At 35.6% G+C, this 18648-nt stretch overlaps 1 protein-coding gene across 8 annotated transcripts in view; it reads right to left on the bottom strand.

The window, feature by feature from the left end:
• Ppef1 (protein phosphatase with EF-hand domain 1) overlaps positions 1–18648 on the bottom strand; it is a 152838-nt gene that overhangs the window by 56979 nt on the left and 77211 nt on the right. For all 8 annotated transcript variants that reach the window (XR_002790360.2, XM_013148907.3, XM_063242707.1 and 5 more), the window contains 2 exons: positions 10911–11025; positions 7020–7066 (listed from right to left, as the gene is read on the bottom strand). Coding sequence is in view for 7 of the 8 variants with exons in the window: in XM_013148907.3 (XP_013004361.1) it covers positions 7020–7066; positions 10911–11025 (162 nt within the window). In the remaining variant the exon portion in view is untranslated. The remainder of the gene's footprint in view (positions 1–7019; positions 7067–10910; positions 11026–18648) is intronic.

Below are 18648 nucleotides of genomic sequence, written 5' to 3'. Positions count from 1 at the left end.
TAAAACAGCACTGAATTTGCACATTACTCCAGAAATAAGTCAAATAATAACTGCCAGTGAGGCTGTGGGGAAAAAAGAACCCTTTTACAATGTTGATGGGAATATAAACTAGTACAATCACTATAGAAATCAGTGTGGAGATTCCTCAAAAACTGAAAATTGGAAATTCCATTTGACCTAACTATTCCACTTCTAGGTACCTTCTCAAAAGATTTAAAGACATCATATTACAGTGATAAGCACATAGATATGTTTATAGCAGCACAATGCGAAATAGATAAATCTCAGAAGCAGCCTATGTGTCCATCAACAGTTAAAAGGATAAAGAAAATGTGATGTTTATTCAAAATGGAGTACTAATGCTGGGATTATGGGTGTGAGTGGGGTGGGTAGCCTATATACAATATAAAGGATGGAAAGAGTTTTTTCTTTCTGTTCTTCTTCTTCTTCCCTTCTTCTTCACATCACCTTACCTTGAAGCCAGTGGATTATGAACTGAAACCTCCACAAGCTGTGCGCTAAATAAACCTTGCCTTCATTTTTGGCATCAGGTATTTTGTCCCAGCAATGAGATAAAAGTAACCAATGCATTGTCTAATAAGCCACAGTCCAAATATGATGGATAGAGGGATGAAGAAAAGAGTTCTTCAGAAAAAAATAATTCTTTGAAAGAAATTGATAAACTCTCATGAACCAAAGAAGTTGAAAAAAATTTAAAAGTAACATTAAAGGTTTTTTTTTAAAATATAAGACAAAATTAAAGGAAAGATTTATAAATAAATAAAAAAGATCATCATCTATAGCAATGTATTTTTTGCAATCTGGAGAAATGGGTGATTTCCTTAAAAATTAGAAAATCACCAAAATTGATTCAAAAGATATAGAAAGCTAGAACAGTACTTTGCCTCATGAGGTTTTATAGCAGACCATTTCATCTTCAAGTGCAATTATTTGAACCCATGAACCATGTGGGTGGTTACAATGTATACACAAATTTGAGTTTGAGACCCAAAGATTTACATTACAACAAACAATAGAAAAAAAATGAAAATGTCTCTAATTTCATGAAACTAGCATAACTTTAGTTTTAAAATTTGAAGAAAGCACTCAACAGTCTAAAATTATTGTTTGAGTAGCAAACAGGTTCCCAATTTTGATGATATATCTTTTTGTATTAAAACTTCTCATCTCCAAACTTGGTTGTAGGTGGACTCTGTTACCTTTGTCTTATTTTACCTCCACTGTGAACAAAGAATACATTTCTTTGCTATAATTCATTTTAAGCCAAAAATAGTAATGGTCAATTATGCTAGCTACGAGTACGACATGCTTGACACTCGACAAGGTTTAACCTTTTCAAAAAATTACACATTTTCAAAAGACTAAGATCAGTGATAATGAAGCTCATTCAACAGAATATGTCACACTCTCTGAAAAAGATTCCCAATTCTGAAGGACCACTGAACTCCTATAAGTGGAAATCTTGAGGCAACAGATTGAAAAAAGGCAAAACTGATTTTGATGCGTAATATGTCTTGTTGGTTGAGAATTAGTCAAAGTACATTGTATAGTCTGAGTTAGAATATATTTTAGTCAAGGAAAAAAAAAGGGAAGTGAAAAACAGGACAATGAGGAACTAAGTGTCCTAGGACATAAATCGTAGGATATTTGGCTGCTAGGCTACTGAGATTTTTCTGAGTTTCCTTCAAAGCAGTAAAAATTGATGTTATAATTTATCCTACTTTCAGTCTCGGTAAATCAAACTTTGACTCATTATGCATCTGGGGTAAGAGTTAATTAGCTTTCCTTTGTCCATACACCACTGTTTTTCAGCTCTAGGATATCACCACACAAAGCATCAATTTTACAAACTAATTTGTTTTAACAAACTAATTTGTCAATATTTGATCTAAGATTTCAAGCTTTCTGTTTAATAAGGGAAAACATCTTGTAATTTTCATATGGCTGAGACTCAGAATGAAATGTCTCAGATTGGTCATTCTTATTAAGCAAAAGTGGCTGATTAGAATTAACCTTTTCAGAAAACAAAATCTAAAAATATGACCTAACTAATGATATGCAAATTGCTTCACTTGATAATAAAATTATATTTGAAGTCATGTAAAGTTGAGATGTCCTTTTAGTAAAGGTCTATCTTGGTTAAGAATGTGGTACCCAGTCAGGGAAGAACCCTTTCCAACTCAGATGGGATTGTGTGAGCTAAAGGTGCTAAGTGATACAATTTTTAAGGCTAATGAAATATAAGAGAAATCAAATGCTCATAGAATAGTTTATAAACAATCATTGGTCTTTATCTTTGAACACATTATAACATCCTGTCAGGTTACACTCTTGGTTGGCCTCAGCCTTAAAATCCCACACATGTTATACTATAAAAAAGAAACGATGAAGAAGAAATGTCTAGCAAAACACCAACTGAAAGACAAAGAATTTTGCCTTACTTCAAAGCATGAGATATTCCTGATTTTTCTTTTATATTGATGGAGATGAATCACCTAAGTTATAGAATATTATAGTTTGCCAAAATAGTTCGCACAATTCAAGTTCTTTTTCCCTTAGAAAATAATAAGTATAAGTTAAAGTCTGGCCAATATCTAGTTCTAAACAGAAGCTTGGGAGCTTGTGGCTTACACTGATGTTACTCAATCTCATGGCTCCTGTCAATGAACCAGTCAAGTATTACATGTGATTGGGATTCAGTATGTTGTTATTCATTGATTGATAACAAAGTATCGCAATGAGAATCAGAAATCATCACAGAAATTCTACCATTTCCTGAAGTGACTGCATAGATCATATTTATGCATGTGCTGTAATTCCTGAGTAGGCAACCTTCAATTTTGTTTGTTTGTTCTGACTCAGAAATAAAACTAATGACCTCAGGCTTGCCATGTAGGCGCTGTACCACTGAGCTATATCCCCGCCCCCACCTTTGATTCTGATCCCATAACCAGAAATCCATACTCTCCCCATCTGTCTAATCACTTGAGGTGTTCTTCATTCCTTCTTCCTCATCTACTTTGTAGCCCGTTATTCTTCTTCTCAATTAATTTTTCACTTCTTGCATATTTTCTCATCTTCCTATAACTAAGACCCAATAATGATAATCATTCATATCACAAGCATTGCTTCAATGAATTTTTGAGATAACCAATGTATACACCTTTAAAAGCGAAAATATATTTTTTAACTGTTTTAACCATTTGGGTTGGGAGTTTTTAAAATATGCCATGTTACTTCTTAACAGTGTGTACACCATCCAACTGAAAACATTCTTGATCATGCAGGCTTATTAATCTAAATGTCCCCTCAAGCACTTCTACGAAGTCTAGAATTCTTTTCCCTATACTACAGAGCCCCAGTTCACTGAATATTACCACTTCATTTTCTATCTCATTTTTATAGCTCTGCATTCCTCTTATTGCCAGGCAAAGCTTTTACTTTTTATTCCTATCATTATATCTAACTTTTCACCTCTTCCTCTTCTATTCTCTAATCTGCTATGGGCCAGATAGCCAGTTGGGCAAACTTGTGTGAACCATGTGTGAGAAAAGGTTTTCCTGATATAGGACCGCAGGTCTTTGAGTAAAGAAAGACCTAGGGTGTGTCCTTGGAATAAAGCCCATTGGATATACATGGTAACCATTTTAAGAGTTCAGAGATCCTACTTTACTTAATCCTGAACTTGGGTTCAAATAAGTGATAAATAAAGATACGAAGTTTGACATCTGAACATTTAGGTAATACTATCATTTGTATTAATAAAGAAACATTTAGGTAGCAACACATTGGTGCAGTTGTTATCATTTTGCATTTAAACTGTGATGATGAAACAGAAAAGAGGGAAAATCTTGGCTTTTGGAAGTTAGAGATCATCGCACAACTATAGCTTCCTCAGATCTATCTCCATGTGCTGCCTTTCATGTCACCACCTTTATCTTAGGACACTCATTTGCCATAAGCTAAGTGATTCAACACTACCATCACACACTCACACTGCAATTCTCCCTTTTAACTATACATCTCTTCAGTGTTTTTTTCTAATAACAGGAAGTATTATCTTTATTCAGTTATCATACATTCCTTTAAAGTAATATTGATTCAGTGCTTTTTTGCTTTCTCATTGTCAAAAATACAAACAATATATATATATGATACATATAAATAGTAAAAGGGTAATCACTGGGAAGCAAATTAATGGATCATCTCACAGTTGTTCATTTTTGTGGCAAAGGCAGCTCAAACCAATTAATTTAGCAAGAATCTTACACACAGTATAATCTTATTACCTATAATCTTCATGATGTACATTAGATCTCTTTTCAGTTTCTTAAGGTGAAATCTTTCTGTCATTAATGGCTCTTCCTTCAACTTCCCCTATTCAATCACACAATTGGTGTGTGTGGTCCATTCCAGGTCCAAGCAAGATGTATTTTACCTTCTTTTCAGTTGAGACTGCCAGAATTCTAATTTATGGCTCTTGTAAATGTCTATTTTCCAAACATCCCTCTCACCTCCCTCTTCCCCTGCCTATCCCAAAAGTAATACAGTAGTGCCATATTCTGTCACTTCTGGGCTCACAATCCCTACTTCCTGAATGTTGCCATTGGACAGTTCTCAAAATGTTTCTTCTCTCTACTTGAATGCTATATTTTCACCTTTAGTTCCTTTTATAGCACTTCTTACCACCCACCTCCTCCTGTTCAATCTTTATATTGGCATCTTCCAGTTTTATATGCTCCATATAGTTTTGGTGACGCAATCAAAGAAATATGTCAGAAAACAGTACTCTTTTTTCTCGTGAGTCTACTCCAGGGCTCTGTCCCTGATCACACCTTAACATCTTCAAGTACTTCTTGAGAAATTTCCTTTCTAAGTGCCTTAGCATTTAGGGACTATACTCCTAACTTAATTTACTTAACTGTTTTCCTTCTTATATATTCCTCAAAGCCTCTAGAAAAAGAATTACCAGATACTTTGTTATCGTTCTCCACACCCCTTTCCCCAAACCTTTCCTCCCTCCTTGGGTTATAATCATCAGCTATTTGCAGGACTGAACTTCCAAACATCTAGTAAGGAGCTATATGCTGAGTTGAAAGAATCCTTTCCTCAACTGCACAACTCCTGGCTTTTTCTCACCAGTCCATCCTTCCACTTCTCCCACAGCTTTCCAATTTAGCCAGAAAATCCCCATGTTATAGTACATAGACTCGCTTCCCCTTCAAATTCTGAAAGCATGCTCTCTAAAATCTGGGCCTCCCTTAAGCTGGCTGCTGAACTGACTTCTGCAGGTCTCTTGAAAGAAAGGATCCATTTCTCACAGAGACAAACACCTATGGAAACAGAAACTCCTCTTGCTCCTTAGAGCCACAAACAGACCAACAATTTGCCATCCTTCTTTAAAGGCCTAGGTCTTCTGACTAGGCTTCCTCCCCAGCTCCTCATCTCCTGGTCCAGGTGGCCAAGCCATTTAACACACCTACTTTTCAGGGTTGCCCTCCTTATCTACAATATCCACTTCTACACTCACTTCGGCCACTCAGTTTCTAGACTCTGCCTCAGACTTTCTCATCACCAAGAAGTATTTCCCCTACAGCTAGCCTCCCTGCCTGCTTCTTGATGCTGTCCCCCAGTTAGCTGGCCCCATGACCCTAGGAAGCAACCCAGTTCTTCAGTCTTCCCCTTCTACCAGCTAAGTGGGCCCATTTTGGCTTCTTTTCCTTCCCTAAGCAGCTTGAACTCTGTGCTGATGCTCAGAATCTCTCCCTACCAGGCAACTTTGCCTGAAATTCCTGTACCAACTGACAACTTCCTGAGTAGCCTCTTACATCCTTTGACCTCATTCCCTGGCTATCATGCTCTGTGTCCTTGCAGTCCTAACTAAATCTCTTCTTAAACTAGCTTCATTCAACTACTCCTGGTTTGGCCTACCCAATTTTCCCTTCTGTATGAATGCAATAAAAACATTGTATTTCTATTATAATGTATGGCTTTAAATTGTTTTTAGATATTTGTGCAATGCTATTTACAAGACAGTTTCATATGAGGTAGAAGCTCAAGATAGTATTATAGTTGAAAGACAAATCGAGGCTCATGGAGGCTATGTACCTCACTCAAGCTCTCATATTTTCAAAGAGTACAATTGATAGGTCATAAAAATCAGAATATATTTTTGCTCAGCTGATCTGAGATTTCGGGCAATTATTTGGCATGTTAGATGTGAGAATGACATGTATGGGTGAACAATAAACACATTAATTAAAAAGAGACATTCAGAAGACTAGTATTAAAGGAAACCCTTGTAAAGGCAGGGGCCTCCTGTTGTTTTCTATCAGAGTTGGTCATCCCAGGAGCAAACTTCAGATTTCAACTCGTGGCTCAGAGAGAAAAGAAATCTAAATAAAGAGATCCACAGAAACTCTACACTGTAGAAGCTGCTTGGGTCCTCCATGCTGATCTTCACAAGCAAAATGCAAGAAATGGAGAGAATGATAGCACTGCAAGAGCAATGGAGCCCAGAGATGGTGACTCAAGGAAGAGGAAAGAGCGGTTTGGAACTCTGCCAGAAACTCCTTTCAAACTCATGTGCATTAAAGAGAGGCTGGTGTGTGACATGTTCCATTATGAACAAAATAAAACTGAGCCTCCGTTTTTCATCCTGCACCACCTAAATATGTATGACTTAATAAAGACAATCATTACATGTTGCATACTTGTACAAATAAATAAAATTTAAAAACAAAGACATTAAGTATAATCATGTACAAATCCTAATGGATATACAGAGAACAATAAAATTGAACAAAGATCCTAACTATATTTTTAACAAATTTATGAGGTGTTTGTAAAAAAATCAAAATATATTCTATAAACCTTTGTTTCTTGGATAAAAATTATTATTACATGTGTATTTGTACATTTCTCTAACAAATCTAATATTGCTATTTGCCTTTGAACTGCCCCCCAGAACTCAAATATTTAGCAAAATAATCTTTTACCTTATAGAAGATCAAGAAAAGATCATCCAGTTTCCCATGCAAATCACCTAGAAGGCAAGTTAAAAAAATCACTATCCAAAAGGAAGCAAAATGCAATGCCTAGTTTGTTACAGAATTTTAAATTTCCAATGAACTCCAAGAATTCGCAGGGCATTGGGTTTTTACCCTAAGATGGTATTAATTCAATAGGCAGTTTGCTTCCACAAGCAAACTTTTCTGCTGCTATAGTGGGGAAGGAATCTGGTATTGTAATTACCTGCTCCCTCCAGCCATTTATACAGGACTTCACTTACTCTGGGGCAAGTACTATGTTAAAAGTTGTAGGTGTGCTATTTTGTTTAATCCTTACACTTATAAGTATTATTTTCATCATTATCATTTTTAAAAGGATATTCAGAGTATTTAGGTAACTTACACAGTTGCTCAGATACTAAATAACAGACCTGGAATTCAAACAATGCTATCTCACTTCAAAATTGAAGCTCTTAAGGATTACTCTATACTACCTACACTGTAAGCCCTAGGAGAGGCACAGTAGGATCTATCACTGTCATCATTAAATCCTCAAAGGCCTCCCATAGTTCCAGTGATCAGTAGGCATTCAGAAACTACACACAATCAATAAGGTATAGCTGACATGTTTTAAAGAATATGCTCCAGTAATAGCATCAGAAAGAGTAAAGTTGTGAGTAGATAGTTGATATTCTTTAAACGAGAGTTATATAACATAAAAATTAATGCCAACTAAGGGAAACCATAAGGATATATGAAGCTGTTAATTAAAAAACAAGTGTAACTACAGCCAATATTCAAAAGCCCTATTTGGATAAACATTTCTAGGTAAAATATCTGTTTCATAAGCTCTGATCATAAATTTTTATTCTTCATATCTAACTTAATCACCATAGAATAGAATTTGGGAACACTTTTCCTCAGTCTTCTTAAAATTCAGAAGAAGAGTAATCAAATATATACAACAAAAGACTCCAGTTACAGTGGGAATAAAAAATTAAAATCCTTTATCAATAGTGCTTATTAATAAGATGACTATGATATTAACAATAAGATTAAGAGCATATTAATGTTAGTAAATGCCTAAATCTCATGTTTTCATAGATTTTACTCTAAAGGTAAGAAAATAAAGATGGAAAAACATTTTACTTATCACTTTATCTTATTTTGTTAATTACTTGATTTCCTTCAGAATGACTTGTTTTTTAAATATTTGGGTGTACAGGACTATAATGGCTGGTATGCTAAAAAATATAACTTCTTTCTGCATAGTAAGAATTGAGGATTCTGGGTTTGATTTTCGGCACAGAAAAAAAGGCACAGTTGAGGCTATAAAAATATTTGTAGTTTTTAATTGGATAGCAAAAGAAAAACATACCATGAGATGAGATAATAGTATTTCCATAGCAAGCACAAACATAGTTACAGAATTAGTTATTATTTACAATTTAACTATAGAGTAAAAATCTCCATATTTTATGCATGTTGAGAGTTATGGGAAATATTTAGATGTGTGCATAAAAATGTACTTTGAGAGTAAAATAAAACAAATATTTATCATAATGTCTCTCCCTTTACTAATACTTTCTTAAACAGAAGATGATGTTGGCAAAGTAGCCTAAACTTGTTCTATTTTGAATGATGAGAAAAATTTTCAATGACAATTAAAAACAGAAAACAATGATTCCTATGTTAAGGAAATTTTCATGATTTAAATCTAAAATATCCAACAAAAATCTCATGTGTGCCGAGATGGGGGCTTTTGGGAGGTGATTGGATCATGCAGGTACTGCACTTATCAGTGGATCAATTCATTGAGGAGTTCATAGATGAATGTGCTGTTAGGAGGTGGGGCCTCATAGGAAGAGGTGAGTCATGGGGCACATAACTTGCGAAGGTATGTTCTTGTCCCTAGCTCCTCTCTCTCTCCTCCTTCCTCTCTCCTCTCCTCTCTCCCTTCTCCTCTCCCTCCCTTCCCCTTCCACTCCTCTCTCTCTTTCTCTCTCTCTTTCTCCTCCATCCCTCCCTCTCTACTTCCTAGCTGTCACTTGGGTGAGTAGCTATCCTTTGCCATCCTTTCCACCATATCACTTCTGCCTTGGAGCCAGCTGACCATAGACTGACTCTTTTGAAAACATGAGCCAAAATAAACTTCTCCTCCTTTGAAAGTATCAAGTATTTTGTCCCAGAGACAGTAAAGCTGACTAATACAGCTGGTCTTGGCTTTTCTATTTACCAATGATGCTATGTGGAAAAATTCCGGAAATGTATGCTCATGGTGGGGAGTTGTAAATGCATGGAACTGTCCAATCCGCCCATTCCCTGCATTTTGTCTCATGATATAAAATGAAACATTAGCCATATAGATACATGATGAAAACTGGCAGAGCATATATAGATCTGCCTCTCACTAGGGATACATAGAGAGCCTGATTTCTAAATCTGATACTGCAACTACCTTGCTAATTGAGCTAGGAGCAGGAGTTATTACCCAGAAGAGCATGGAAGGCAATAAACTTTTTTCTCTGGGTCTCAGATTTACCCATAAGAGCCAGGGATAAGGCTAGGGATATATTTCAGTGGTACACTGCTTGCTTAGCATGCACAAGGCTCTGGGTTCAATCCCCAGCATCACAATAAATAAATAAATGGCAGGGGACAGACTAGACCCTGTCTGTAAGTTCTCACAATGGGATTCTAGGATTTCCATGCCTTCTAACTAATCCCTGTCTTTTCCAGATCTTTTTAGCCAAAGACAAGATAGAAATGACAATCGGAAGTATAATAGAAACACATGAGAGAAGATGCCACAGTTTGTTTTGACTGTTACACATACTCTAACAGCAAGCCATGTCCTAGATTCATAGATCTTGGAAGAACGGCTTTTTGAATCTCATAACTCAAAAATATTTATTTCCATGAGAAGTGAGGCCTGATAAGGCCTTTAATAATAAAAGGCCCACATGCTAAGTTGTATCATCCACTAGTCAGAGATGTGGTGGTTTGATTAGGTTGGAATTGAACCATTAGAGACTTTGAAAACCTGTGTCAGAGCCTATCATGAGGTATATATTGCTACATCAAGCCCCTGTCCCCTGTCACCACTATCAGATGCTAGAAATGGAAAAGGTTTAATTAGATTGTCAAATTCACTTCTACCTGCCAGGGTAAGAAAAACACAGGCTAAAAACTGATTTAGAAAATAACAATCACTGCTTTGTAACCTAAAGGCTTAATTAGAAGTTAAGGGAATTGCTGTTCCTTCCACGCACCCCACTTCAGACAGTTGCAAGTATGCTGAGCACCAACTGTGATGAATTTCAATGTGTACTGTTTCTTGAAGCAATATCCTGCCAGGCTGGCCTATATGATAACAAAATCTCAAATCTTGTTATTTAGAAGAACAAGAAACAGATTTCTGGGACATTCCCACTCTTCTAAAAGCTGCAGAGACCAGTTGGAAAAATCTAAAACAGCAGCCAACGGCAGAAAAGAATTTAATCTCCACCCTGCCTTGGGTTTTTCTCTTAGCAGCATAAGTGGCATGCAGAGGCTCACCTAGAAAAAGTAACATAGAGTGAAGATAATGAGAGCTAGTCAGAGGGCAAAGCATGCTTATGCCACCCATGGGTAGTTTTCCATATTAAAATGCTATCTGCCTTTATAAAAAGCCATGAGTTCTTTAATTTCTCACATAATTAATTCCTGCCAGCTGGTATGCAAAACAAAGACAAGATGGGGAAGAGTATTATCATGATAGATAATTCTATATTAACATTTTCCCTTAGCACAGTCCAATTTACAGTTTTCAAGTTAGGCAAATGATGTAAGACCAAGAGGTTCCAAATATTAATTTGAGAACCCTGCTCCAAAACTTACCACAGATTGTGAGGCCTTTGGAAGGATAAGTTTTTACATGAGTGAAATTTGGCTTTTGCTGCAGCAATTTCTTGGTTTCATATAGCACTTCCAAGACATAATAAGCATGAAGTATCTGTGAGGGGGAAGCAAAGGAAACAGATATAATGAACTAGGAAAAGAGTCACGCTGCATAGAAAACTGTAAAAGTGAAGCATGTGAGCACATTTTAAGATACTATATTTCAGGATAATCTTTAAATTGTTCTCAAATAGAATATTCTAATACAGTATCTGGCATGCAAAAAGCTCTCAGTAGGTATTTGTAATTGAATAAATGAATGGTTCTTTAGATGTTTATACTATCATGTTCTTCAGTGATATCCATTTGCAGAATGTTTCTGATTATTCTTGGTTCTTTAGAGCCCAGGAAATAATTAGGCTCACTTGTCCTAAGAAAATGTGCAGATAAAATAACAATAATAGGAAGGAGGAAGAGGAGGAGGAGAAAAGGAAAGGAGGCAGAGACTGAGAGGTGTTGTTTTATTTTTATCCAGTGTCCTGCTACCTGGAATTGAAAGTAGGTGTTGTTGAGCTTACAGGTCTCACATAGCAGCCAGACAAGATCCCAAGAAGCTCATGACTGCAGCCTCCCAGATGTGATTCCAATATTTACTGTATAGTCTTGAGAATGCTCAGAACAGCAAACATATTTATATAAAAGTCTAACTACAACACATCCCCCAAACCCCAAAAAATACTTAAATTGAGTCCCATGAATAACCATTCCATTCTTCTCCTCCAATTATAGTGTTGATGAGATCATTGTTTTGTAAAACATTTACTATTTTATCCTTTTAAAAAAAAGACAATGTGTCTCACCCCTTTAAAATTATAAAATATTCCAAATACATACTCCTAAAATGTAAAATAGCAACAATCGTATTAGCATACAAATTTAACAGATGTTAACACAACTTTAAAGTTCAGGACAATTTAGAACTATGCCCTCCAGTATGGCAGCCACTAGTCACATGGGGCTATCGGGTACTTTGAATGTAAGTAGTCTCGACTGAGATGTGCTATATGTGCAAAATGTGCGCTGCATTTTAGAATTCATAGGAAGGAAAAAAAGTAAAATGTCTCAGTAAATGTAACATGATCACATATTGAAATGATAATATTGTACACATTGAGTTACATAAAGTATTTTAATTGGTTTTCTTTTGTGTTTTTTAATATGACTACTACAAAGTTCTAAAAATATGGCTCAAGTTGTATTTGTATTGTTCCCAAGGTAGTTTAGGTTATTGAAGGCTGAGAGAGCAGAGCATATGAACATGTTGCTCAGATCCTGCTCTAGGTGTCAGATTGAGAGCAGGTGAAACCCTTTGAACTAACAGTGTCTCATAGTATCTTGAAATTTCCATTTTCAGAGCTATTAAAACTATTTTCTATCTAAGACCTCAAAATATATTATTTAAGTTTTGAGAATTTTCCTAATTAAATAATCATTTTAAAGAGACAGGAAACAGGATTTGTAGCAATGTGAGAATCAGAAAGAGAAGGGCTTTCAGGTATTGACTGGTGAGGGAAGACACATATTTCCTATCTATCCAAGACCTAATGGATTGCGAAGTCTTTTCCCCAAACACATTCTAAATCTATTCAATCCATAACTTGAATATAAACTTGAGTGTGAACTTTCCTTCAGCTAGATTTTCATGGAATAGGCAAAACACTTTTTTGCTGGGCATGGTAGTACATGCCTATAATCCTAGCACTGTGAGGGGCTGAGGCAGGAGATTCACAAATGTGACCTCAGCTTGGGTAACTTACAGACTTAGAGACCTTGTCTCAGGATAAAATTTAAAAAGAGCTGGGGAGGTACCTCAGTACAAAGGCCCTGGATACAATTTGGGCCTTTGTACTAAGGTATTTAATAGCTTATTTAAATTGCACATTTAATCTAATGATTCCCAATGCTGGCTTCAGTATTATCTTGTCATTGTACTTTTTCAGGTTCACTTGTAGTACTAGTTAGCACAATTTCTGTTCACAAATGTTGCTTTGTTTTTCGAAGTTAAATTAATGAATATTCTCTGACAATCTCTTACAACAACAGAGAACTCTTAATATTAAAATTAGATCTTTTAGGGCTGGGGATTTAGCTCAGCGGCATAAGCACCTGCCTTGCAAGCACATGGTTGTGAGTTTGATCCCCAGTACTGATAAAAAATAAATAAATAAATAAATAAAATTAGAATTTGTAATCCTCTTTAGGTGGGTTAAAATTACTTTGTTAATGTAGTACTTAAATATAAAGCTATCTCTCAATTGTATTAGTTATGTTTCTAACAAATGTTAGTCTAGTTAATTTAGATCTTGGTTTCTAGATTTATAAATATATTCAGGATAATTGCTTACTATATTCACATCTGTTTTAAGGCATAGAAAGAGGAAAAACTACTTTTAAAAAATATTTCACTTTTAAAAAGTAGCTTTTAAATCAATAAAAAACACTTTTTAGTTAAAATTGAAATTAACATTAAAAGCGGTAAAATAGTAAAAAGTAATTTTCTCTCTCCCAGACCTCTGTCCTCTAATCCTTATCACCAGAAACAGCTACTGTTAAAAATGTCTTGAGTATCTTTACCAACATATTATGAGTTTGCAAGCATACACAAATTAATAAAGTATGACTGCACAAGAATTTTCAAGTGTAGGTACAGATACATAATCCCTTAAATAAAATGTGGTATATCCATATAATGTAAAACTATTTGGCTAAAACAAGGAATGAAGTACTGTTAAACACAACAATATGCATGAACTCCAAAAAACATTTTGCTAGGTGAATAAAGCCAGACACCAAAGGCCACATAAGCTGTACAATTCTATTTACATGAAACATCTACATTAGATAAATCTGCAGAGATGGAAAGTAAATCCGTGGTTGTGAGGGGCTGGGGTAAAAGAGAGAAGGGAGTGACTGCTAAGGGTTACTGGGTTTTATTTTGGGGTAACAAAACACTTTGGCAGTAGAGTACTTGCTTACCATGTACAAGGTCCTGCATTTGATCCCAGCATGGCCAATTAAAAAAAAGTTTTGGAAAATAGCGGTGACAGTTGTATAACATTTTTAATGTACTAAGAACTACTAATTTATATACTTTAAATATGGTTACTATGATCAATTCTATATCACTTTTTTAAAAATAAAAATATAATCCTCAGGGGCTGGGGATTTAGCTCAGCGGCATAAGTGCCTTCCTTGCAAGCAGGCAGTTGTGAGTTCAATCCCCAGTACCAATAAAAAGGAAAAAGACAAAAAAAAAAAAAAAAAAAAAATATATATATATATATATATATATATATATATATATAAAATCCTTGATTTTTTTTGACAAATGGGAATATACTGCATGTGTTGAATTTTATTTTCCCTGAACAATATAATTTTTATATTTATAGAGTAAAAATTATCAATTTTTCTGTTATGGCTCTTTGGATTGATGTATGTTTTACCTCCTAAAATGTATTAAGCAGATTTATCTTAAACTCTGAGTCTAATCTAAATGTCATTATCTAAATACTCCACCAGTCTGATTTTATTATTTGTTACATGTCTCAATTTTCTTTCATGTATCTTGTATCCTCCTGGGTCTGGTTATATTTGTGTTGAGTTCCGGACATTGTATGTGTTAAACTGCTGAAATAATTTCAGGCCTATTTTCTTCCAGAGAGAATTTAAATATGCTGCTGGCAGACAGTGAGAAGAAACAGCTATCTAGGATGATCCCAATTCAGTTTCAAGATTTAGATGATGCAAAGTTGTGCTTCAATGCCTGAAGAGCCGATCTATTTGCAATTACTTTCACTCCTGGGGTTCTAAACTGAGAATGAAGGTTTGGGGATGATGGCAGAGAAAATGGTTGTATAGAGAGCTCCACAGTCCCACTACTTCACAGAAAGATTTAAAAATCTAGCAAGCAAGCTAGCAAGAAGAAAAAAAGAAACAAAGCTGTCAGAACCAAGTTTATAACAATCAAATAAAACTAAATCAAGGAAAACGAAACTTGGTGATGTGTCAGCATGAGCAGGAAGTAAAGACCAACACAGATTTGTAAATGGATGGCCCAAGAGAGAAGTGCCCCACATAGTGTTGGTCTAACAAAACTACTGAGAGAAGCTTATGTCTTTTTTCCTCCTCCTTCTCCTTCTTATTCTCTTTTTCCCTTCTTCTTCTTATGCTTCTGCTTCTACTTCTTCTTTTTTATTTTCTTCTTTCTTTTTTCTCTTTATCTTCCTCTTTTCCTCCTTCTCCTTTTTTAATGAATCATGGTGCTCAAAACACTAACTGAACACAAGCTAAAGGAACAGGGACTTCAGAAACCACAGACACAACTAGACCTAACAGACATTTATAGAAAAACTCATCCAACAACAGCAGACTTTATATTACTTTATATTACTTTATATACTTTATATTACTTTACTATAGAAAAACTCATCCAAGAACAGACTTTATATTACTCTCAAGTACATATAGAACATTCTCCAGAATATACCTAATGTTAGGTCACAAAAAAATCTTGCTAAATTTTAAAAACTTGAAATCATACAAACTATCATCCCTGACTACAACAGAATAAAACTAGAAATCAGTAACATGACCTACTAATAATGTATTGGGCTAGAAAAAGAAGACTAAACTAAATCTAAGAAAATAAGAGCTACACTAGAGATGAGTAAAACAGAAAGCAGGAAAGAAAACAGAATCAACAAAAGTTGGTTCTTCAAAAAGATCAATAAGATTAACAAACCTGTTCTCGACTAAGACAAAAATGCAAATAGCCAAAATCAGAAACAAAAACAAAGAGATTACCATTAACCTTAAAGAAATATTTTAAAAGATCATAACAGCAGAGCAGGGTGGAACATGTCTGTAATCCCAGAACTTTAGAGGCTGAGGCAAGAAGATCATGAGTTCAAGGACTGTCTGGACTATATAGTAAAACCCTGTCAAAAATGATTATAAAAGATACTGAACAATTATACATCAACAAATTAACTAAGTTAGATGAAATGGATAAATTCCTAAAAACACACAAATTATCAAAAATTACCAAGATAGACTTAAGAAGATATAGAAAATCTGAATAGACCTAAAACAAGACATTCAATCATAAATCAAAAACTTCCTAACAAAGTAAAGTCCGAGATCAGATGACTTTTTTTTTCTTTTATTGGTACCAGGGATCGAACTCATGACTGCCTGCTTGCGAGGCAGTCACTTATGCTGCTGAGCTAAATCCCCAGCCCCAATCAGATGGCTTTTTGATAAACTCTATTAATACCAATCCTTCTAAACTCCCCCTGCAAAAAAGACAGAAAAAAGTTCTAATTCATTCTATGAATGAGAGATTGTATGCGACCAACATTACCCTATGTTATAGTTTGTGTCTGGATGTCCCACCAAACCTAACATGGTCATGGAAGCAGGTTTCTGGAGTTTGTGAATGATTCATGGTCCAATGCTGTGTTTATGACTGTGAGTGCTATACCCAAGTGAGTGTGAACTACATATAATGTAAGGGAGAGAGAGAGTCTTCTCTCCATGCTTCTACCTTTTTGCTCTAAGTTTCTGCCACTGCCATGAACTGTTGCCCCTCTGGCATGCCACCTTGACTTGGAGCCAGCTGATTATGGATTTAAATCTCCACAAACTGTGAGCCTAGCAAACCATTCTTTTCTTCATTTTGGGCGTCAGGTATTTTGTCCCAGCAATGAGATAAAACTGACTAAGAGAGAAGAAACAAACACATCCTAATACCAAAGCCAAAGGTACTACAAAGAAAATTATAGACCAGTATCCCTTATGCAAAAATCCTTAATAAAATGATGACAAACCAAATCCAAGAGCATTTTAAAGAGATTCTATATGACCAAGTGTAATTTGTCTCAGGTATACAAGAGTAGTTGAACATCCCATTAATCAATTATATCACTTAATAGAATTAAGGAAAACACACACACATGCACACACATACACAAATCATCTCAACTGACATAGAAAAACCACTTACCAAAACCCAATCGCCCTTCTGAGACTTGGTGTCAAAACGCAAGAATATAGCAATATGAGGAAGAGTTAGAGGAAAGTGGATCCCTGTGACCCAGGAAGGATATGAAGTGAGAATTAAAGCCAACACAGAAGGCAAAGAGAAAGCTTTCAATGATAAAGAAGGAGGTGGTAGGCAGTGCCTTTCCCCTGAGTACTGACTGACATTATGGGAGAAGTAGCTTGAATCAGCAGATACATGGTGACTATCAGTGACCTCAGAGGCCTGCACAGAGAATCATACCAGTGGAACAACTGCGTTCAGAACAAGCTGCAGGCCAGCTGTATCTAGCAGCTCCCATTGTCAAGGTGAGGCTGCTGAGTTCAAGTCAGCAGGAGGTCAGGGAGCTGTTCAAGCTAGTAGGGAACTGAAGTTAAGCTGGCAGGAGGCACATGCACTGTGACAGGTTGATCAACTTGGGTTCCAGCCTCACAGCCAGAAAACAGCCTACACTTCAGTAGAACTGAAGGTGCAAATTTGTTGAGATTATTCACTAACCCACTATAAAACTATAGCTCACTTACTGGGATTAATCAACTCAGATCTGGACCCTTGTCTGTCCATGTTGTCTACCGGGGACAGAAAAGACATACCTTGAATATTTTTTTCTTTTTAACTTTTTTTTCTTTCTTTTTTTTTCTGTTTTGTTTTGTTTTCTGGATTGTTCTTGTTTTTATATGACTGAACAAGGTTTCTAGTTTCTTGTTATTTTTATTCTGTTCTGTTTTTGTTTTCATTTCTTCCTTCTCTCTTTCCCTCTTCTTCACTAGTTTTCCAAAGTTTGCATAATCTTCTCTTGCTCTCTAGCCTTGCTTGTAATCTTGGCCTCTTCTATTGCTCTATTTTTTTTTTCTGTTAACCCCTTTTAAATTTTCTCCTCTAAGGGTAAAATTGCAACATTGAGGGTTTGTTTATTGTATACAGTTATCTGGTTCATTATAGATTTTTATATATAAACAAAGATCTAGCTCATATGGTTAAAGGTGGCAAATTAATAGTTACCATAGTTTGTCATTTTCTAGGCTGTGTTTGATGCTATTGTTATTGCTTGGTGTACTTCTTTAGCCAACATGTCATTATTGTTCTGATCAATTGTTCTTTCTAGTACACCAAGACTGAGGTTGCCTATGAGTCATAAACAATATTATAGATCAGTGCCAAAGAACCAAGTGCTAGGCAAGTAAGCAGAATGTTTTCATCCCCAGTAAACTGAAGATGCAAGATCCTGCAATGGATCCAAAACTCAAAAGCCAGGTATACCTAGAAGACATCACTGAGAAGTAGTAATTTTCTACAGGTTATAAATACTAGCAATAAAGCTACTCACTATGGAAAATTTATAAGTATCAACTGAGGAATTAAACTAAAAAAATAAATGCTGGGTGTGGTGATATAAGCTTATAATCCCAGCACTCAGAAGGCTGAGGCAGGAATATTGTTGCAAGTTTAAGCCCAGCCTCGGTTACAAAGTGTGCTCAAGGCCAGCCTGAACTGTATAGCAAGACCTTATCTGAAAAAAAAAGAAAGAAAAAAAGAAAAGGAAAAGATGCTTAAACAAGATGCAGCCCCAGACTTCCAGCTCACCAAAAGCAATCTCAGGGTCCAATGAAGTAGCACAGTTCAAAAGCTACCCAC

This window comes from Cavia porcellus, unplaced genomic scaffold, assembly GCF_034190915.1.
Source record: "Cavia porcellus strain 051 isolate PalLab524CR breed Dunkin Hartley unplaced genomic scaffold, mCavPor4.1 scaffold_33, whole genome shotgun sequence".
Taxonomy (NCBI): Eukaryota; Metazoa; Chordata; class Mammalia; order Rodentia; family Caviidae; genus Cavia; species Cavia porcellus.
The sequence above is the reverse complement of the archived record's forward strand: the minus strand, read 5'-3'. Positions and strand labels throughout refer to the sequence as shown.